The sequence below is a fragment of the Callorhinchus milii genome, unplaced genomic scaffold (genome assembly GCF_018977255.1).
Source record: "Callorhinchus milii isolate IMCB2004 unplaced genomic scaffold, IMCB_Cmil_1.0 Scaffold7, whole genome shotgun sequence".
Taxonomy (NCBI): Eukaryota; Metazoa; Chordata; class Chondrichthyes; order Chimaeriformes; family Callorhinchidae; genus Callorhinchus; species Callorhinchus milii.
Window position 1 is genome coordinate 25,584,846 of NW_024704748.1, and position 24,134 is coordinate 25,608,979.

The 24,134-nt window shown below is 41.3% G+C and overlaps 1 protein-coding gene across 1 annotated transcript in view; it reads left to right on the top strand.

Moving 5' to 3' along the window:
• plpp4 (phospholipid phosphatase 4) overlaps positions 1–24,134 on the top strand; it is a 75,433-nt gene that overhangs the window by 43,323 nt on the left and 7,976 nt on the right. The window contains exons 5-6 of the mRNA XM_007903892.2: positions 1,729–1,853; positions 20,554–20,724. Of these exons, the coding sequence (XP_007902083.1) occupies positions 1,729–1,853; positions 20,554–20,724 (296 nt within the window). The remainder of the gene's footprint in view (positions 1–1,728; positions 1,854–20,553; positions 20,725–24,134) is intronic.

The window sequence follows — 24,134 nt, forward strand, 5'->3', positions numbered from 1 at the left end:
TATTATACAAACCCAGGTCCTCTCGCTTGCAAGGCGAGTGCTCTAACCACTGAGCTACAGGGCTCCGCAATGATGCATATCTTCATGTCTTTGTATCCAACAGCTGTTAAAGAGAAAGTCTACCACACTGAATTCCCCCCTAAAATTCTAAATGTTTCAATGTGGAGATCACTATGCTTCTTGATGTCCCTCAGTTGCGTTTTGTTCCAGTCTCCGGTGCTTTGAAACCGCTGATTAGAGGCAGTTCGGAAACAAAGATTGTTCATAGAGCTCCCCTGACGTGGCTCCATTAGTTACTGCAACGTGATGAATGAGGAGCACTCACCACAGCTCAATGTGGATTGTACTTAATGTAACATCTGGGGAAGTTCTACACCAAATGTCTGCTCCCAGACAAGCTCTAAGCAACAGTTTTAAAGCACGGAAACCAGTAAAGCGAGAGAAAATCGAGAGCAAGCATCAACTGCATACATATCTCGAAAAGGTATTTCGCCCACAAAATATACAGTCAATTCACTTTACAGTGTGTTCTGTGAAGCGCTTTGGGATGTCCTCCCGACGTGAAAAGCGCTATATCAAATGCAAGGATTATTATTATTATTATTATTATAGTATATTCTGTGAATGGTAATGAGACGTCTCAAAGACATGTTGAGGCGCTATATCAAATGCAAGGATTATTATTATTATAATATTTATACATCAGAGGAATTCCATTAGAATACACTTTGCGTGTAATAAAATGCAATGGTGATTGGCTTACGATAAAATACAAGACTATGATGAATAGTAAAGCTACGATGTCTTCATTCACAAGATTAAGTTTGAACCTTTGGAACTCCCTTCCAATTACTGAGGTGTATTTTGTGGTATTTCTTGATTAATTTCTTCATTAAGAAATCCAGAAATCTGTGACACCACAAACACCTCTTTGATTTGTGCAGTGAGGTTCCCTTGAGTCAATGTGACATGACCGATGTACTTTCAGTTGAGAATTTACCAGCCTCCAAAATTGCTATGAAATAGATACAGGTTGCATCTAATAATAATAATAATAATAATCCTTGCATTTGATATAGCGCTTTTCACGTCTTATGTAGAAGATAGGTCTTATCTTAGGTAGAAACAGGAATGCGGTATTCATTCCCTTGTACATGCTTAATTGTGATTAATTCACAAACTTATTCACTGTATGGACACAATAACAGTATTACTCAGTTGCCAAATAAATGATCTGCAATAAGTAAACCGAGGCAGGACTGAAGTAATCACTTATTAATTGATGTATTTATTCCTTCTCCTTTATTAAGTCGGTAAATTGCCCGACTTTAGACTGTTTTAATATGATCTTAGATCGCTGTACAAATGTTTCTCCCCAATTGAGTAAAGTGGATATGTAGAACAGATCACAGAGCAAGAGCATTTGCTTGAGAACATTTTTTATAGGGATTGATACAAACTGAAATAAACAAGCGTTATATTGGAGTCATCAATTTCTGTGTTCCTGGGAATTGTCCTAAATGTGGGGCATCAAAGAGGCCAAATTTGAATAATGGAAATGTTTCAATAATGGAAAGAATGGGGGTTCACGGACTCTTGCAGTTAATAGACCAGACGGGGTGAAGACAGATGCAACAGGATAGATTTTGCCTGCGCTGTAAACAGACCAGACTTCAGTGGTCAAATGTTGATTTCCCTGATCCATGCCTCCTGACCATTTTCTTTCAGGCCTCGGCCCGATTTCTTTTACCGTTGCTTTCCGGATGGCATCATGAACCCTGAGATGCAGTGCACAGGTGACGAGCATATGGTGTCCGAGGGCAGAAAGAGCTTCCCCAGCAGTCACTCCTCCTGTAAGTCTGAAATAATCCTTGTGTACACTTCGTTGGCTTTACTCCTGCCTCCTTTCCTCGACCCACTGTCACTTGCTACCCACTCAGTCAGTTTGCTCAGCTGCAGTAATAATAATAATAATAATCCTTGTATTTGATGTAGTGCCTTATCATGTCTTTGAGACGTCTCAAAGCACTTCGTTGAATATACAGTAAAGTGAAGTAACTATATTTTGTGGGCGAAACATGGCAACCAATTGCGCACAGCAGTGTCCCACAAACAGTCGTGGATTGAGTGGCCAAATTATTATTATTTGTTCTTTTAAGGGATTATTACCCCTGGAAAAGCGATCCACCAATCGACTAACAACCGGGTTCCTACTTATTGCTGGTAAACAGAGGCGTGTGGAGTAAGGAAACTTGCCCAACGTTTCGCCCTGCCGGGAATCAAACCCAGGTTCTCTCGCTTGCGAGGCGAGCTCTCTAACCACTGAGCTACAGGACTCCCAATGGCAATGGCAGGAGAACAAATGGCTAAGCATTGCCTGTCTCCTCTTGGTCTATTTTAGAATCTTTTCGTCTATTCCCCTGGCACTTATCTGGGACAGAACAATTGAAGCTAGAAAGGATCCAACAGAAATCCTTTGCGCAGATTCCAGCTATAAATCATTCACCACCGTACACACTGAAGTAGGTGACTAAACACCTCCAGATGCAACATGATTACATTGTTTTCAGCAGAAATATGATATCTTGGTGTTTTGCTTACCATCCAATTCACGCTGTGCAGAGGAATCTACAACACTAGCAGCTACTTGGAACCAATCTCACCCACAAACACTTCAACGTGCAGTTGCCTCAAAGTTGTGACTCTATTATCTGACCTGCAAATCTTCCTCATTGTGTGGCCCAGAGGCCCTCAAGTCTTAAACTTCATCACTGATCAGTTCAGCGGGCTGGGAGCTCAGTCAGTCTGAATGGATGGCCCAGGATCTCAGTCTCTCTGGAGTCTTTCAGTCTCCGCTTGCTCAAAGCCAAAAACAAATGGTATGCGGCGACTCTGGAGATAACAGTAAACACCACTTGCTTTGTCGTCTCCAGTGGGTAGAGTAGAGTTAGAGAAATATGTACCTCGATTTAGGAATTATCATAACTGCAGTTTCCCTCCTGCCTCAAGTGTCCTGCATCACTGCTGCCAGTTATGGCAACACTGCAGAATGAATGTGCCAAGAGTGGGGCCAGCTCCAGTAATCTCAAGGAGGTCCTATTGATTGAACACAAATCAGGTATTGCCAAGAATTGCCAAATTAAGTGACGCCCAGGATACCACCAGTTGAAATGTGAATATCCTGTTGAGTTTCCCCCCCTCCCTCCCAAAAAAAAAGATTCATTTCAACTTGAAATAACATTAGACTGAGTAGAATACAATACTCAGCGGGTAATTCTTAGCACTGCAGTTTGATTCTGCATGCAGAGGCAAGCTAATTTTTAAGTGAAAGATGGCCAATGTATAAGTACTATTAAGTGGTCTTTGGAAATCCGCAATACTATTGGATTATTATCTTTGGTGTTCCAGCCCAGTCATAAACAGCCTCAATTTGGTGTCAGTTGGTTACAAACTCTGATCCCAAACTCTCCTGGTATTAGAGCCTTAAACATAACTAAGGAGGTTTTTCTTGATTCGCGTTTAATGTTTCTGTAACTACCTGGGAATGACATTTTGTCCTGAATTATTGTTGGGAGCGCGATTAGAAAATATATCAATCTTTGTAATTAAAAAAAACGCGGCAGCTCTAATTTAATCAGCAAATGCATTCATTCGATGGCTGAAAGCCACCGTAATAAGTGCAATGTGCTTGAACTTGATGATTCAGGTTTACTTAACACAACCCACGACCACCACATTACTGTGATAATACTGTGAAATAATAAGCAGATTTTCAAGCGTGTTTGATGTGGGATTTTGTGTACAGATGGACGAAATTAATAACATTCTCAAGCACTTCCTTTGCAAACTTCCATCCCCTTCAGTAATATACAGCACCATCATTGGCAGAAGTGCACAGCTCATGATATTAATTGCATATTTTACATTAGCTTTTAAGGCCACAAGAAAAATACCAATTCCACTCTAGACACTTGCTATAATTTCACAGAGTTCGTACTTTCCGCTTTACACAGAGGACTCCAGAAAGCCTTGAGGACTGAACTTGTTTTATCCACACTGAAGTTTAGAGCATTGCAGTCAGCCGGGAGGTGGGGGGNTGATGTAAATAATAATGATAATAATAATACTAGCATTTGATATAGCGCTTTTTCACGCCATTGAGACGTCTCAAGCGCTTCGCAGAATATTATTGTAAAGTTGGAAAAAAATCCACTTTGTTTATGGGTTGTACAAGTTATTTCTGTCGTTGTCCTATACACTGTGAAATTTTATCACAACAGTTGCCCACAAATGTTAATGACATTGCTCATATATTTCTTGTGCCAAAGAATTGAAAGGACTGCAACAAATAGACTGCAAAACCTTCAACGTTGCTCTTTTACGAGATAACTCAGAGGGTAACCCAAAACATATTTACATAGCATTCTTAAAGGGACGGAAATTAAATAGCACAACACATGCTGGCACCCAACGTGGGGTCAGGCAATGAAGGTAAGTGGGAAAATACTGTTTATTTAGAAACCAGTTATTGGGTCAAGGTTTCCACCTCCTTTCTTAATAGAATCATATGAAAAAATCCATTACTTGATTGGAGATTTCAATCTTGGATTCTAATGCCTGTAATTTTGGATATCAAGCCAGCTCAGTTGGTAGCGACTCTTGTTACTTCCAGCAGTGGGAACACATCACGCAACACTGATTTTAAGACACACATTACACTTAGCAGAGTGTTGTTTTTTTGCCTTGCCCGCGAAGGCCAAAAATTCCGCCCCGTCTTAGTCTGCCTGATCTGTGTGATCGGACACAGATTGTGAAAAATTCTGAAGTTCGGTCTTAATTTGGAAGCTTTTTATTTTAAAAAGCAGTGATCCACTATTCAGCGTGATCTTAAATTGTATCTTAAAATCTTAAAAGACGCAATAATAATCCTTGCATTTTTTGAAATCGTTCTTTGGACTAAAACTAGGTGGAATACAATAAATCGAGTGCCTCAGAGGTGTTTTGAACACTGTGCATATAATCCCACAAAGCACATGCCATATCGGATTTCTAAGTGCCGAGTCTTTGAAACACATTTGAATTAGTGTCAAGAGGCCAAGAAGCTCCGAAAGATTGATGACTTTGGGTGTGGGGAGTAGTTTTTAACCGAACAAAGTTCCGAAACCAACATGGTTACACAATAGTTTTATTTAAAAATCAATTTTACATCAATGTAATATGAAATTGCATATAAAACCCCACAGAACAGTGAGGGTGAAAGAAAAAAAAGAGACTATCTCTGCCCTCCGATGATTTTATTTTACATCCCCATTTAATGACAAATCACAGTAAATTGCAGTGAAAGTGTGCAGAGCTCAATCATTGCTGGAGCAGCAGTCTGTGATGTTAAATATGGCATAATGTCGCTAACTATGGTTTTAACACCTTTAGAACATAATCCTTGGCTTGGCATTACAGTGTGACTGCAGTTCTGTGATATCATATTCCAATCTTTGAGTGGAGCTGACATACATCTCCCTTGAAAGCTGAATATCTTTTCAAATTAAAGGGTTTGTTCCAAATGCCATTTCTTGCTCCCTAAGTGCTGCAACGAGGAGCAATTTAAAATTGAAATTTAAAATTTAGAAGCCACCAGCTTCTCCCTCGTTGTTAACTTGCATTTTATCGGAGTAATTTTACAGGTGACTAAAATGAAATGGGTCAATCATGTCATTGGCCATTTGTGGGACTTTACGATAAATCCTGTGAAGCCCTTTGAGACGTCCTCCAAACGTGGAAGGCATCATATCAATTGTAAGGACTATTCTTATCATTATTTCAAGCCTCAAATTCGACCACCGTTTGCTGCAGCATTTTCCTTCTACATTAATATTCTCTTTAGACCAGCTGGAGACATCATTAACTCTCTCTCCCCGATTCGCTTCACCTCCGACAACATTACACTTTCGTTTCCAATTAATTTGTTCCATGTCTGTATTGTCTCTTCCCCCTGCGCTGGGACAGGACCCATGTGTCTCAGCCATGTTCCCTCAGTCACTTCCCTTCTGAGAATGACATTTTTTAAATAAAAATTGATCTTGATCTCCCTTCAGTGAACTGTACAGAAGCGAGTGCTGCTCTCATTATCTCAGCAACAGTTTATGAGTGTGTGAGGCTGCTATAAAACACTTGAGCAGTGCGAGGTCACAGCAGCGGAAGGTTAAAAAACCCCACACAAGAACAAAGTCACTTTACACTAAAAAATAAACTGCTGCTCACACAGATGAAATGTTGTATTTTTTGCCTGCCTGGAACATTTTGCTATGAAACACCTATGGTACACAGTATAAGGATCACAAGATCATGAAAGAGGTACAGATTAAGAAAGCCTTACAGACCATTTTATCTCATCCTTCCAGAATATCCATCCTACCATACTCCCATCATTGCATCAAGCAGTTTTGGCCTTTGTCCTTTCTTTCCTCATTCTTTGAAACTCCATCCCTCTGTCCCTACACCTCGCTTCCTTCCTTGCCTCCTTCAAGCCCATATTTCCGCAATTCTCCTGTGCAACCCTAAACACTCGTCCCTTTGTTTTACTGTCTTGGTGCATCTGAGCGTTGTTCTGGGTTTACCTTCTCAATCTCATTTAAAAGGTTATACACCACTGCAAGATCCCTCTTTCGAGACTAAAAAGCACTTCCTTGTCTAATCGTTGCTCGCAGTTCATTCCTCTAACGCTAACAGAATATAGTGTAAAGCGAAATGGCTGTATATTTTGTGAGGGAACATGTAGGCCAATTGGGCACAGCAGTGTCCCACAACAATAACAACAACTTGCAGTTATATAGTGCCCCTAATGCAGGATAGCATCCCAGAGCTCTCGACAGTTATGGAGCACAACACACACACAAACAGTCCTGGATTGAATGATCCAATTATTATTATTCTTTGGAAAGGGAATAACCCCCTTGAAAAGCGATCCGCTGATCGACTAACAACCGGGTACCTACTTACTGCTAGGTAAACAGAGGCGATAAATTGCCCCTGCCCAGGAATCAAACTTGATTCCTCTCGCTTGCGAGGTGAATTGTCTTAACCAATAAGCTACAAGACTCCATCTGACTTGCAGATGTTAAAGAGACAGATTCAGAACAGGAACAGAACTGTTGGAACCCTTGCAAAAAACATAATGTTGTTGCGGCTTCTACCCAGTACCAATGTTCCCCTTCTGCCTGGATTATTTGTAAATTGAAAATTGACTCACGAGACCTGCAGTTTATCATAGAACGGCATGGAGAAAACTCCTTTAGAATGGATGGATTAAGGTCTCATTAATCCGAGAGAGGCCGACAATGTTGTTCTAAATAAGCATTATGCATTTTACTGCCCCTGAAAGATAAATAAATGTTTTTATGGAATCTTTTCCTCAAAAATAGAATTCTGGAGGCTTTTATTCAGATATGATTGAGAATTTGTAAGGCAAATTGTAGGACCCTCTGGATAGTTCAAAATCTGACAGTTATATAGGATTCCTATGGAATTTGGATAGCTATGTGCATCACATTACTTAGACAGTTAGTTATGGCTCAAGAACCAATTATGGTTAATATTTGTGGACGACAAAGGTTGTTGGCTTGAACCCCATGTTGGGACTTTTCGTTGATAGTTTAGGCTGAAACTGTTGGAGGTACTGTCCTTCAGATAAGACGTTAAACCAAAATCCTATTTATTAGCCTATTCTGGTGGCACTAATTGAAAAGAGAAAGGAGTTTCTCTTGTTGTCCTTCCCAACAACCCCAAGTTGGTCACATTTCCTGGCTGTTAATGGAACTTTGCTCTGTGCGTATTGGCTGCCACATTCAGCTACAAATATACAGTCACTACACTTTACCGAAACATTGTGAAGCTCTCAGAATCACTTTCTCTCATCATTCTAAGTACTAACAACAACAACAACACAATTACATTTGTATAGCGCCTTTTATGTTGGGAGGACATCCCAAAGTGCTGGACAGTCAGTGTTTCGCACCTGAGCTGGGGGTTGGGATTGGAGAGGGTGAAGGGCAGTGGGGGGAAGGAGGGAGACCAAAAGCACGGTCGAAGAGGAGGTTCTTGAAATGAGTCTTGAAGGAGGCGAGGGAAGGGCGGGGGTAGGTGGGGGCAGAGGGACTGTGGGATGGAGTTCCAGAGGGTGGGGGCAGAGTGACTGAAGGCCCGCCCGCCAATGGTGGTGCGGGAGAGGACACAGGCTGCAGAGTTCTGGATGATCTGAAGCCTATGGAGGGAGGAATACTATATCAAATGCAAGGAATATTTTTGTCATTATATTTCATAATTTATCAGCTACACCAAATGACAGAGTACGCCTAAAATTGAAAATAATTAGTAGTTTGTCTTGCACGGTCCGAAGAAGCTTAATATAAAGAAGACAGTGTATGAAAAATGAGAGATTTTATTACTGCTTCCTGAAACCCAGCGTGGTTCTATTAGAATCCTGCACTGAGCCATATAATTATCATGCGGTCTTCAAAAGCAAAAGGATCGTCTCTGGGATGATGAAGTCAATTCAAAAGAGTAGCCCTGAGGAGAGGAGTGTTTTATTATGCCTGGATCTATTCATACTTGTGTTAACGTGCACAATGGGGAAAGTCATTCATGCAGTTGTTAATTCTTAGCAAAGATGTAGAAATGCGTAAACAGAGGTGTTGATGAACTCTAGTGTGCGCTTCAAACTGCTCTCAGTGGGCTACCCCTCAGAAACTAAAGTCACAGAGTCCTTTAGGCAGAAGAGAGGAAAATGTTAAGTTTGTCGAAGCTTGGTTAAAGGCCAGAAGGAAGAAAGTTTTGCACCAATGAAAACACGCATTGGAAAGTCAGCAATAATAATAATCATAATCCTTGCATCTGATAGAGCGCCTTATCACGTCTTTTAGACGTCTCAAAGCGCTTCACAGAATATACTGTAGAGTGAATTGACTGTATATATGTGGGCGAAATGTGGCAGTGACCAAATTATTATTGGTTTTGTTTCTTGAGGGATTATTATCAGGCGTGTGGAGTAAGGAAACTTGCCCAAGGTTTCACCCTGCCGGGAATCGAACCCAGGTCGCTCGCTTGCAAGGCGAGTGCTTTGAGCACTGAGCTACAGGACTCCTGAGCAATGGACATTAGGTCAGCGCTTTTAAGTCAAATAAATCAAAAGCAAGCGACAAGCATTCTTCAATAATAATAATGCTCATAACTATCACAAGACTATTAATGTCTTGGGATAGAATCATACTGTGCATGGCCATTAAGGGCAGTAAATCCAATGTCACTGCTTTCAAATGTTGCCCAGGCAATAACCTGTGATGTGTCTGTCACTTTCTAACGATTACTTATTGCCAGGGAAAAAAATTCAGCCCCTCAACAGAAAGATTTGCCAGAATCTGATTCAAGCAACTTAAAAAGTCAGTGTAACGTATCTCATTAGATCCAAGTCCAGGGTCAAGCAGTGAGGCTCAAACCGCTGCTAATTGTGTCTTAAGTTGCCGAGCAACCTCAATGGATGCAATATATCTGCACATACAACAACAACAAATTATATTTGTACAGCGCCTTTCACATCAGGAGGACCTCCCAAGGTGCTGGACAATCAGGGATCTGCATACCTTGGTATGGCATCTGATTCACTTGTTCCTGAATTCATTTTTCTGTTGTTTTCAAACCTGTGAGAAATTTCAGGTCTTCAACCTGCTCCTGCTGTTCTGATAAACCTCCACTATTTCTTACTGTGAACGTACGGATCATTATTCAATGTCCAGGTTTCTCCTCCTTCCTTAAACCCACCACTCCTGCCTGATAGCTGCTGTCAAGACTGCTATCATGTAAGCCATCCAACCACTGATTGTCCAGTGCCTTGGGACTTCACCCCCGAGGTGAAAGGCGCTATACAAATGTAATTTTGTTGTTCTTGTTGTTCGAGCACTATTTAACCTCACTTCAATTGAGCCACAATTGCATCTGTTTACAATTCTGATATTTTAGGTCCCAAATCATTACTGGATCTAATTTAGTCTATCACGATCCTTAATTATTGTGTTGATGTGATTTTCTGCCTGTGCACACTCTAATGTTTCATGCCTTGACAAACGGTCAAGTAATAATGTCAAAGCAGATTCAGTCACCGAGTGGCAATTTTTCACTGAGTGCTGATTGTTTCAACAGAGAGGCCAGTTCTAGAATTGGGTTTGGGTTTAACTTGTTCATAGAATATATGCAGAGGAAGGATAGACTTCTTTATCACTGCACGAATGAGACTTTGAACCAAGGTCCTGACTCTGTGTGTTCATGGCACTAATCGAGAAAAGGAGTTTCCTCCTAGAGTCCTGGCCAACAATCCCCCAAATAAAATAAAATTCACTTCATTACTGTTTGTGATTCATTTCTGTGTGCAAATTGGCTGCCGCATTGGTTCACAAAATGTACAGTCACCACACTTTACAGTATATCCTGTGAATCACTTTGGCCAACTGACCTGAAAGGCGCAATATCAAATATAAGCATTATTATTATTATCTTCCAGCGCTTGAGATTATTTTGCCAAGTGAAATTGCTGATTATTAGAATTTAGCAGCTAAGTTATTGGGCGTTGGACTTTAGCTTCAAAGCTCCTAAATATCAAGATACGGTAAATTCCAGATAACTCATTAATCCAAAGGGAAAAAGGGTTCAGCGATGAATTATCAGAAATGGCAAGTTAGGCAAATGTATAAATACATTAATAAATGCCACTGGGATATTGACAGCTTGATGATTTAAGTGATAGTGATAAGTTAATCCAGAGTTGAGTCATCACAAGTTTATTGTATTCTTAAAGCTTATGTTTACATTGAAGCCTTATCTCCCAGGGCAGCATGAAAGACTGCCAGAGAAATGTAGAAAGCTCCTCTGTACTAAACCACCAATTAATGTGGACACAAACACACTGCCACATCAGCAGATCGTAGAATCACAGAATTATACAGCACAGAGGGAGGGCATTCGGTACATGTTCGGTCCTCTTGCATACTGATCAGTCTATCAACATAACAAAGCAATATTAAGAGAAAATAATGTCCTCTAACGTGTTGCACTTTGAGATGATCTAATTTTCATTGGGCAGTGAATGAATATACTGACCTCTAGTTCATCCACATATATGCCTCACTTAATTGTTAGGTCCTTGGCTTCCAATACGTTGAGCACATTCCATTGTTCATCATGGACTAAATCACTGGAGCACTGGCAATTCACCAGAAGCAAATAATAGATTCATTATTAATAGGAATATTGTATTTTATTACTTGTTTCACTCAATGAAAGTTGGCTATATTTGGGGCCAAACTTATCTGACATGTAAATATCACAGCGCCAATCAATATGCTCTAACTTGCTGCAGTGAAATCTCACCAACATATTCAAGCAGCAATTTGCTATGGGTTTAATCTTTTGTCTGCCACGGTTGAGCCCTACTCTCTGATATTGCCTCCTCTGTGCGCCATCTCTTACCTTTATTACTAACACCGTCATGTTGAGAAGATGAATGCGATTTTTAAAATCTCTCGACAATTAAAAAAATTCAGATCCAAACTTTAGAAAACTTTGAGCGTATTCCCTGCGAGAGCCAGCAGGCTTCCACCAGCACAGATAAAAGGCCGTTTGCATGAATCTCATGTACTGGAGAAGCCGAACGTTTCTCAAGTCACATTTCGAATGCCGCAAGGCTGTTAATAGCACCATGAGGAGTACAGGGTGATTTATTATGCAAGACAGAAATTGTCAGAAGCAGGTCTGATTTAGGGTTATCGTACCACAGCCAGGGGAATTATCACTGTGTTGATACGTTCAAAACTGCCTCACCATTTCTGTGCTAATTTCTGTCGAGCAAGATTCCAGGTATAATAATAGAGTCCCTTTGAATATACAGGAAACGGACCTTATCATTGACACATTTGATGGTGTGTGACTAGTGGGGGGGTTTAGAGAAACCATTCTGTAGTGCAGACGAGACGCTCATCCTCTGTTGTGTTACAGACTGCAAATCACCCTGAATCCCACAGTAACACAGAAAGATTCACAAACAGCAAAAGATTTAATTTATGTAGGGAAGACTTGCATTGCCAGACGTACGGATAACAGGATTAAATAATTGAGAGGGATGTACATTAGGCTGCATTCAAAGAGATGCACAGAACTCCAGACTATTTTTTTGGCTGGTTTTCAGAACACCTCAGCTTCAATGTTTCAACAACAACAACAACAAGATTCCATTTCTGTTTCAATTGATGACTATGATGACTATGGAATTGAAGTTCTTACCTATGAAATTCATCAGCGCAATAAATGTAGCAACCTTATCCATGTATTTAAGCCTACTCCAAATGATGACTTATATCATACGAACGTTCTCGCCCCTTGTTCCCAGGAACGACATATTGCATTTGATATAATAATAATAATAATAATAATCCTTGCATTTGATATAGCGCTTTTCACGTCGGGAGGACGTCCCGAAGCGCTTCACAGAACACACTGTAAAGTGAATTGACTGTATATTTGTGGGCGAAACACGGCAGCCAACTGCGCACAGCAATGCCCCACAAACAGTCGTGGATTGAGTGACCAAATTATTATTACTATTATTTTAATTTGACTTAACCCAGGGAAGAGATGTTTAAAAGTAACCCTCACACCCAGGGCTGGCAAGGGCTGAAAGCAGAACGGTTTCCGACAGATTAAACGTAGTTCTCCAGAGAACAGAAATGTAACAAGAGGCAAGAACTCCATTACTCTTTTTAAAAAAAGTGGGGAAAAAAAACCTCAAACACGCTCAGTTACTGGATCAGCTTTCATTCCGTTGACTTTCCATTCGCATCCATCTGCCTGACAGGTGTCTGCTTCCAAACCGCAGGAGACACAAGGCAAAGACATAGTTTTAAGCTCATTGCAAATGTCACGATTATGAAACAAATATTTGCCCCGAAAATTAATTGTTTTAGCATTATAATACTTCCCATTCATCATCGCAGTGTCATTTCTCAGTGCTAGCCTGGAGGGACTGAGAACTAATAACATTCTCACTTATTTAATCAGAGCACATGCAGGCTTTTATGGATCTAATAATGTAATTTATATTGATGAGGCAGGAATCCAGAGACACATTAGAAGAGTTGCACTCCTTCTGGGGTTGAAGGGATGGACTGGGCGATGTGAAGTACTCATTGCCTTTATTGTCACCTACCATCAGTGGCCAGGCTTTCAGCCTCTCTACCCCCACCCTTTGGGACTCCATCCCACAATCCCTTCGCCTTGCTCCCTCCCCTACTTCCTTCAAGGCACGTCTCAAGACCCTTCTCGTCGACCATGCCTTCAGCCGCCCTCTCTGCTCTCCCTCACCCCCCAACCCTGCCGACCCCCACGCTCGGGTCCTAACTGTTTAGCGCCTTGAGACGTCCTCCCAAAGTGAAAGGTGCTTTACAAATGTAATTTTGTTGTTGTTGTTTATGTGTGCAAAGATTACCTGGGGGATTTTATCATCTGATTCCCATTCTGTGGACAGTAAATGTCAGTGGTCTGTGTGTTTTACCATTGTAAAGTATAGCAGCTGATCCTGTCCTCACCTGGTCCACACACTCACTTGGTAGCACACACTTTGGGGTCTTAAAGCCTTCGCCCCTGAGCACCTGCATCCAATACTTTCCAAAATTAGGTAAGCAGATTGCGTCCCGGTGGGGAGAGTGTGCACATTTCCTTTCCAGAATAAAATGATATATTTCCTGGTGTAGGTAGCGTTCACATAGGGAACTCTCACTTTGATGTGGATACATTTAAGGGTGGTGCGTGTGTGTGTGTGTCGGAAACCTGGCCGACCAAAACACAATGGACCTATTTTCTGTTCGCTTGATGATCATTAAGTGGTAGCAATCACATCACACGCTCTTTTTTTTCCTCTCCTTCCCGCCCCCTCATATTATCATACCTACTTACTAACATTTTGCACTGAATTCTGCACTTCTTTTATTACTGCTTAATCTACATAAATTACTTATGCTTCACTCCATGACCGTGACTCCTCAATTACCATTTCATCTCTCAGTTCGGGGGGAAAAAAATAACATTCATTACATTCAATGAAGTAACTGTACTGATAATCACTGGGTAAATTGAAAATCCGTATGATAAATGGATTGTGCAACCAAATCTTTTGAGTTTAATTACTGTTACAGAATAGGTCAATTGTTACCTCTGTAGCACAGAAAGAGAGCTTGTCACTTTGTTCAGGATAAATGTAGTCATTATCAAAATTGGTGCTGAAGTAGAGCAAAAAAAAAGTCATCTAAAATAAGTATAAAATAATCATGTAAAATAAGTAGAGTAAAATAATCATTAGAAAACAAACCAAATCAATTCCTGAAATAGCCTTCACCCGTTCCAGGATCTTACAGTGTAAATTTGGCCATTCACTTTGTGGCTGTTTGTTGGACATTGCTGTGTGCAAATTGGTTGTAGTGTTCACCTACAAAACACACAGTCACAGCACCTGATGGGAAAATCCCGTGAAGTGCTTTGAGACGTCCTCCAGGTATGAAAGGTGGGTATATCAGATAAAAGGATTATCTTATTATAACTTGAAACTCAAAAGAGCATTCGCTGCAGAATGAGAAATTGGGACAATGATTCCTGAGGGTGATTTGAGTTTTGTTCCAATGGACAAAGAGGTTTTTTATTTACTATCAGATGAAACGAAAAAGAGAGTGTCAAAATATTGAACAACGTTTTACTGCGAAGCGAGGATTTGAATAAATCCAGATTTCGGTTTAGGTTTATTCAAAACTTGTTCTGCAAACCTTTTGAAGGCTGCCTATCCAATAAGCCAGGGGCAGGTCTCATAGGGCAATGGCAGACAGATAGACAGATTCAATGTATATGTGCAATCGTTTCTTGTAATAAAGAGAATAATAACCGCTAACTTAAGCTGCTTTGCAAGAACTATATGGTAAAATTGGTTAAAATGTAAAAATAAATTGGTTTGAGTGCTAATCTGTGGCCAAGAATCCCTCACTTTACAATAAACAATATTTTGTATCCCCACTTTTTCACTTCACCAGACATTGGAAATAAACTTTATCCACTTGCCCCACACACTCTCTTCTTGACCTTTGCGCTGTTGATCTTGATCAACAGGACAAAAGTGCGCAATTGACTGCTCCATTTTGCCCACAAAACATACAGTCAATTCACTTTACAGTGTATTCTGTGAAGCACTTTGAGACGTCTCGAAGACATGATCAGGCGCTGTATCAAATGCAAAGATTATTATTATCAAATGAAACCTTGGCAGTTATACACGTGCACTATAGTAAACTGATTAAGAGGATCGTATTAGTTGAATGATGATTGGATCAGGAAACTTTATTATACTTCTAAAGGAAAGTGACAATTACTCATGTTAATCCAGTTAAAAGAAAAATTAATTTCCTCCTTTTAATCAGTCTTATTTCACAGCTCAGAAAAACTCCTGGGGACTGTAAAATGTCCTGCCATCTAATTTTATCGACCAGTCATTGTTAAATTGTCTACGAGCTCCCTCTTGGCGATGTCAGCCGCAGAGATGGGGGTCAACCCCCACTCCCCCACCCTCTCCCCCTGGCTCGGGCTCAGACTTCGCCATTGTCAAGCACTCTGGGACGCTACCCCACATGAAGGGCCCTATATAAATGCAAATTGTTGTTGCTGTCGTCGTTAAATGCTAAATAAATAACATTTGGGTCCCCAAAAATTAGGATCATTCCTCAAAAAAAATCGTTTATAAAATGCTGGTTTACAAGAGCTCTCAGGTTGCGGGGAGATGGTAGGAATGATGTTGGTGAGGAGGAAATATTGTAAATCAATTTAAACATCCGGAATTCTGTTCCGTTCCAGTGCAGTCCAGATTACCTTTTTAGGCTTGAAGGCAGGAAGCAGAACAGCAGCACTATCAGATCGACTAACAACCGGGTTCCTGCTTCCTGCCGGGTAAACAGAGGCGTGTGGAGTAGGGAAACTTGCCCAAGGTTTCGCCCCCTGCCCGGGAATCGAACCCAGGTCCTCTCGCTTGCGAGCGAGTGCTCTAACCACTGAGCTACAGGACTCCAGTAGAGGTTGAAACAAAAACGCAGTTATTTAGCCCCTATATGTAATTGCATTTGATCAACTAGATGAATAAAAATCACAGTGTACACCAGTTCACTGCCCTCTAACATTACACACTGACCTGCTGATCAGTCAGAATGAAGTGTCTGTGCAGTGACGCTGAACTCTTCTCCCTTTCCCAGCACTTCTTCTCCCTGAAGATTCCTACCGTTAAGCTTGATAGCAAAGCACCAAGGGCAACTCTACTGTGTTGAAGTGGACCACAGATTGAACGTTCAAAGGCTGTGATCTTTTCCCATAGACATTCATGATCCTACTTATCAAGGCCATAATGCTCCCAATAACCATCACTTTGAATTCTGTATGTAGTGATGACTTTTATTATTTCATTCACGCTTCTATCAGCGAAGATTTGTCTGCTGTAGATTCCCGGAATGACACTGTTGTGACATCTCCGCGCAGATCAATAGTAAGTGAATAAATCTGTGTAAAAAGGGTGAGAGAAGGTGTCTGGCACGCAGAGCTGTTTGCACAGATGTCTCGATTCTCTGCAGATGAAGCCAGCCACCTTCCCCGGTGAATAAACGACACATGTGTAGTACAGTAGTTAATTGTTGAATAAAACCATTAAAAATTCTGCAGAAGCAAGCCGACATAAGACATGAATATCAATAATCCTAGTAGAAGCAGCCTTTGCCTTGCTGCCAGTTAAATCCATTTGGTCAGATGAATTTACTTGTGCCAACTAGCTGGTCCCATCTGGACAAATCAGGAGTACACTTCCTCTTCATAAATTACTGCTTTCAGCTGGTCTGAATGTAAATCTGAAGTAGCCCTCAGTTAAATGGATCCATTGTACAGTATTCTTTACTTATTTTTTTCCTTTGTGGCTTTTTTTATTTCCATTCAAATTCCCGGGCTTATAGGTTTATTTCCGTGTGATCAAGCAGAAAGGGTTGCGTCTTACCTTGTATAGATTTTGTTCGAGCTTTTTAGTATTTCTGCACGGAAAGTAAAATCACAACCTAAGATCAAAGAATTAAATTTAACATGAATTAGGGCACGCTTTCCAGTATTACTGCTTCAGATCATTCAAAACTTACAGATGATCCTTTTCACAGCTCCCAGGAGACAGGATACTCTTTAGAAAGCTCCAGAGACAATTCACCATTCAAACGATTATTTGAACTGAAATCAAAGTAAAGACTATATTTATAGTACATTATGTAAGTTTATAATTAAAAAATGTGATCTTCCACAGGATCCTGTTGCAAATTAATAATTTTAGCTAAATATTCTTTAATGAAGTGCTTTTAAGAAATTTATTTAGATAATTATTTGGGGAGGACTAGTTTACTAGGACTATGGGAAGAGAGCGGGGGAGTGGGATTGATTTGGATAGCTTTTTTCAAAGAGCTGGCACAGACACGATGGGCCGAATATGCTGTATAATTCTATGATATTTCAGTGAACTATTTATTTTGCTCCAATCTGCCTGACTTACGAACCAGCATGAGACACTGCAAAGTCATTGCCAAGGACTTGCATGATGAGACAGCGGGAAATGCAATTCAAAGAGGCAAGTCACTCTGGGTCATTTAGTCTTTCCCTCTGAGATGCAGAAATTCTCACTCTGTATGGCATTCCTGCTATGTATTAGACGCTGGCAGAGTTCAACCAACTGAGATCAATGAGAAAGTCTGATAGGCAGCCCTGGTACTTGATCTTAGACACGTCTCAATGGCAATTAAACATTCAATGTTTCGGAAGAACATAAAAGCATAAGAATTTGTCGGCGGAAGAAGACCAAGTTCCATCTAATTCACCTTCCACCATCCTGGCTTGAGATGTTGTGTCCCAAACTGTATCCCCAGATATTATTTTATGGGATTAGGATAAATGGCTTCTCGGAGGGGCAAACACCAATATGAAAAATTGGATCTATTGACCTCCTTCCGTGCCGTACATTTCTATGGTTCAATGGAGAGGGACATCATCCAGGTTTTTAGAATAATGCGATGAAAGGAAACTATTTAATAATAATATTAATCCTTGCATTTGGTGTAGCGCCTTACCACGCCTTCAAGACGTCTCAAAGCGCTTCACAGGATATAAACATATAAATATTTAAGATTAAATCAAGAACGTGGGTTTAAAGTAAGTAAACTTTGAGATGGTTATTTTGCTCGGCCTTACCTTTGCACTGTCGGGTTTGTAAATGGCAATTATTTATCTCGAAATATTACAACTTGAGTAGATTTCACCTGAATTTCCCGCTGAAACCTGCTTCCCTGCAACATTGATTCCAGGGATATGCACAAAAATGTGCTTCCAAGAATAAACTTACCCGTACATACATTGCATTGCCTGTGCACTCACAATGCAGTGAAGTGGGTTTCTAAATGCATACTCTAAGCGGATTTTCCAAAATAAATCCAATTTCACTCAAAACACCTATTTTCTTTGTTACATTTGTCCCCTGGTTTTCTCCCTTTTATTTTTTTTTACAGGAAAAAAGATCCTAAACTGTCACCTTGTGAATAGAAACCAGTGTCTTTACACATTAGATCATTAGAGAATCAGTTGCGGAATTGCGAAATTTGGCATTTGTCACCCCTGCATTGAGAGTTTTGTGGACCTTTTATCATTCTCACATGTTTCATCAGTTTCAAATCAACCAGTGAGTGCCCAATCGAAGCGACTAAATAATTATTTGGCGTGGACAAGTTTACTGGGCTATGGAGAGGGAGCGGGTGAGTGGGTTTGATTTGGGTAATAATAATAATAATAATCCTTGCATTTGATATAATAATAATAATCCTTGCATTTGATATAGCGCTTTTCACGTCGGGAGGACGTCCCAAAGCGCTTCACAGAACACACTGTAAAGCGAATTGACTGTATATTTGTGGGCGAACGCGGCAGCCAATTGCGCACAGCAATGTCCCACAAACAGTCGTGGATTGAAGTGACCAATTTATTATTGTTATTTTAGGGTAGTTCTTTTCAATGGGCCGAATGGCCTCCTTTTGTGCTGTATAATTCTATGCTTCTCTGAATACATTTGCGCAAGTCCAGAGATATCGTATGAAACGAACAAAAATGAGACATGTAGCATTTTCAGGAGAAGTAATTAGCCCCCAACAAAAAACAGAAGTTACTGGGAACACTCAGAACAGCTCTGACGAAAGGTCATCGACCTGAAATGTTAACTCACTTTCTCTCTCCTGATCTGCTGAGCGTTTCCAGGGACTTCGGTTTTTATTTCAGATTTCCAGGATCCTGCAGTGTTTTGCCTTTATTTTGCCCCAACGTTGGTTTCAGTTCACATAGAAGAGGTCAAATCGTTACGGACTGAGTAAAATATATCAATCAAACACATCAATCTCCTCCCCGTAAACTGAGTCTGCATTTTGTTTGATATGTAGACTATTCTCTTGACGTGCATAGAGCACTACAGAACTCTGGACATGAGCAGTCTAACCAAGGATGAAATTCTTCAATAGCTGAAATATATGCCAGCACAGGCATAATTGATCGAAATACCTTCTCATAAGCCGTAAATTTCTATGGTTCTAAAAATGTACTGTTTTTTACGATTAAATATTTATACTTATTTATACCCCTACCGCGCACCCCAAAAAATCGTGATGATAAAAGCCGAGAAGGATGATTATACTTTTGATTGTCTGTCTTAGAAAGCTTTAACTACAAAGCTTTAATTCACCTGCAGGATTCTATTAGTGCGGCAGCTTTTTCCTATTGTTAGATGACTTCAAAGCAGGGTTGTTCACTGAGGCAGAGCAGAAGCAGAGCATAAATAATGCAGGAGCATCTTCACATATTTTCACTAACAAATCTCTCAGAGATCCTGTGAAACATTGGGGCAAAGGCAAACCAGGTGATGCGAAGTTTACTTTTGTATATTAGCTGCAATGCTATGATTAATAATAATCCCACCTCTGGTAAGCTTGGAAAGTTTTGGCGTTGCTGAATTGGTAGCACTGCTGTGTTCACCTACAAAATACACAGTCACTGCACTTTACAGTAAATCCGAAGAAGCACTTTGAGACATTTTCCTGTCGTGCAAGGCGCTGCATCCAACGAAAAGTTTATTTCACCAAATTCTGTCAGCTAAAGATATAACACGAGAAATGTATTCCCAAACAAACAGGAAAACTGGTTCAAAGGAATTTTCAGCAGCGATTTACCGATTGTCGGTGAGATTGTTGACCTTGGTGAATGAGTGATTGTATCCTGCGCTGGCCAGAATATCCCTCTAGAATCTCACTGAATGCTCACAGATATTCACAGGCATTTAGCAAACGTAAATATAAAAATCAGAGTAAAATCGCAGGTGAATATGAAACAAAAACTCATTAACATTCATTGACCTTTTCTTCTCTTTCCTTTCCCCAGTTGCTTTCTCGGGTCTGGGTTTCACTGCCTTCTACTTGGCTGGGAAGCTACACTGCTTCACACACATTGGCCAAGGAAAGAGCTGGAGACTGTGTGCTGCCATCCTTCCTCTGTACTGTGCCGTGATGATCGCTTTGTCTAGGACATGTGATTACAAACATCACTGGCAAGGTGAGCTGTCAAACATCCCCTGCCTTCATGTTCTTTGGTCATGCTTGTCTGAACTGAAGAACACTTTCGAGTGACAACCTCAATGCGTTACTCCTTTATGTGACCCATGAGCTTTACATGATGAGATTTAATGGCCTGATTGCACAATGTTTGCACTTTCATTCATCTTCTGCTGTTTCCACAAAGGAAAGGGGAGGTCCAGGGAATTTGGCACCACGAGCCAGCTCCTGTATATTAGCAAAAAGATAAATCCTCACGGTTCGTATCAATATTGACACGAGGCTGAAAAAATACAAGCCCTGGCTTTCGCTGAATTGAAATCTGCAGATCAGTAACTGCGGAGGAATGAGTCACATTTTAACAGCTTCTGTAATGAAGAAAGGTCATTTCTTCAGGTCTTGGGGGAAGGTGACAAGAGTCACTGGTTTAAACACTTAGGCACATGTTTGATGTCGGGGATTACTTACCTAGTTGCTAACCTCATTCAGGGATTCATGACTTCAGTAAGTCAGCACATTTGGAGGGGAGGGGAATTTGAATCTCTTGCACATGGAGTCCCGTAGCTCAGTGGTTAGAGCACTTGCCTCACAAAGGAGAGCCATCAGTTTGATTCCCAGGCGAGGCGAAATGAAACATTGGGCGAGTTTCCTTACTCCATACACATGCCCCTGTTTATCTGGCAGTAAGTAAGAGTCCGGTTGTCAGTCGATCGCTTTTCGGTGGTAATAATCCCTTAAATAAATAATACTAATTTTGTCACTCAATCCACGACTGTTTGTGGGACGCTGCTGTGTGCAATTGGCTGCCGCGTTTCGCCCCCAAAATATACAGTCAATTCACTTTACAGTATATTCTGCGAAGCGCTTTGAGACGTCTCGAAGACGTGATAAGGCGCTATATCAAATGCAAGGATTATTATTATTATAATAAGGGTCCAGTTTTACCCAATGCACAGGAGGTTAATGCTTAACCAGGCGGTGGGTGGGGGGACTTTGCATTGAAGAACACTTTGTCTGAAAATTTTAAGATCTCATAGAATCGTGCAAACATTTCAGATTAAGTTTTAATTTAAAAGTGTTCTCCAACATTTCTTTGATCATTAACCCTCCTCTCCAGAACCATACTGATCTGGAAGGTCCAAGGAATGATTGGGAGGGCATTACATTTGGCCTCAGTGTTAGGGATAGCAAAAATCGGCCAAAGATTCTGCTCATGTTATAACTGTGTGTGTGTGTGTTTGCGTTTGCATGTATGTGCGTGCATTAAACATTTTACATCTTTGTAACTAATATGTAAACGGGATTCTGATGATCCTCTCTCTTTAAAAATGGGTCATTTACTCTAAAAGTCTAAGGCAATATAAGCATTACATTGCATGAACGCTGACAGAGAGCCCTCACCATCACCAAAACTTTGTTCCAAAAATGTGGCTGCGTTGACAGGCCCTTTCTTCTGTCTCAGTAAATAAAGTGTTCACTCATGAGTTTGATGTTATGTTGATAAATACAACTCTGGCCTAAGGTAGGCTCTGTTATGTGGACATTTAGGGCAGTCATGGTGCAGAGATGGCACATGAATAAGAAATGTGAGGCAAATTGTACTTGCAGGCAGTGTGGGAGTGCTTACCCTGCTCTCTCAGCGTGATATCTGTTGCTGATGAGCCTTTATATCTGTCATTTGCCGGACTTTAATATCATGCTACCAAGAGACGACTTCCACAACATTAAACTCACATCACTCATAGCCTTCAGAGCCTCTTTCAACTCACGTCTCGATTGTACTCCGTCTTATTATCAGCGTGTGGCCTCAATCTGCATCTCGTTTGCCCGATTTTGTAACAAATCAGAACCAGGTTTGAGATTATCTCTGATCCGCAGAGTGATGTAGCACTCTTGCCGTGGAAGGAATGCTGTGGATGGCTGAACTAATGCACTTTAAGAAGAAAATAGTGTCAAATCCCAGGAATACAGAACCAACCCAAAGCTGTCTCAATAGCGTATTGGGGCCCAGGATATACCCTGTCTCACTGTATCCCAAAGCTATTATCTTTATTGAGAAAAACAGTGCTTTGTCATGAGTAAGCTTCATACCCTAAATCATATCATATTTATATTCCAGAATTGACCCCAGAGAGCACTGCCCCAGAGCCTCTGATTACCATATCCAGAGGCCGCAAGCTAAACAACACCTCCTTCTGACTTGAGCAATGCCAGATAATATTTTGAGGGTGGGCAGCGTGTCAAACCCTTCTCTTATCTCTGGGCTGTACAGACCTTCCCCAGGCAGCCAGAAACGTCTGCGTCCAGACGTTAATCCTGATTAATTTGAAGCAACTTTGCCTGTACAATTTTACAGACATAGAGATTGTTTCAGCCACTGCGAAACTCTGGAGCGCTCGTCCTCTATCCCTCCGCCTTGCCCCTTCCTTCCCCATCTTCAAGTCGCGCCTGAAGTCCTTCCTGTTCAACTGTGCCTACGGTCACCTCTCCCGCCTCCATCCCCCCCACCCTCATGGTTTGGTGTCGTGCTCCGCCACTGTCGAGCGCTCCGGCACGCTACTCTGCACGAGGGGCGCGGTGTAAATGCAAGTTGTTGTTTCAGTGTTGCCGGAGCAGTTTAACCGCCTCGTTCAGCAAACATTATTGTGCAAAGCACTCTCAGGTGTTGCTTTTTGCATGAGGTCGAGTTGTACGTTGCTGCGGGCTGTGCGGGCTCCGGCCTGCGTCACGTCCCCACTATTGGCGGGCGGACCTTCCGCCACTCTGCCTCCACCCTCTGGAACTCCATCCCGCAGTTCCTCCGCCTCCCCCTCTCCCTCGCCACCTTCAAGACCCATCTCAAGACCCTCCTCTTCGAACATGCTTTTGATCTTCCTGCTACCCTCCCCTGCCCTTCTCTCTCCCCCACCCCGACCCCTCAGCTCGGGTCCCTATCTCTGACTGTCCAGCGCCTTGGGACGTCCTCCCGACGTAAAAAGCGCTTTACACATGTCATTTTGTTGTTTGTTAAAGAAAAAAACAAATGAAGTTTTATGGAATTGGAATTCGCATCACCCACACCCCCCCCCCCCGCACCACCTTAAAATAAATCGAATAATAATAATAATCCTTGCTTTTGATATAGCGCTTTTCATGTCTTCTTGGCGTCTCAAAGCGCTTCACAGAACAGACTGTAAAATGAATTGACTGTATATTTGTGCAGCAGTGTCCCACAAACAGTCGTGGAATGAAAATGACCAATGTATTATTGTTTTAGAGGGATTATTATCAGGCGTGTGGAGTAAGGAAACTTGCCCAGGGTATCGCTCTGCCTGGAATTGAACCCAGGTGTCTCGCTTGCAAGACGAGTGCTCTAACCACTGAGCTGCAGGACTCCACAAATACATCAATCTCTGCCTCTGCATTTGACCA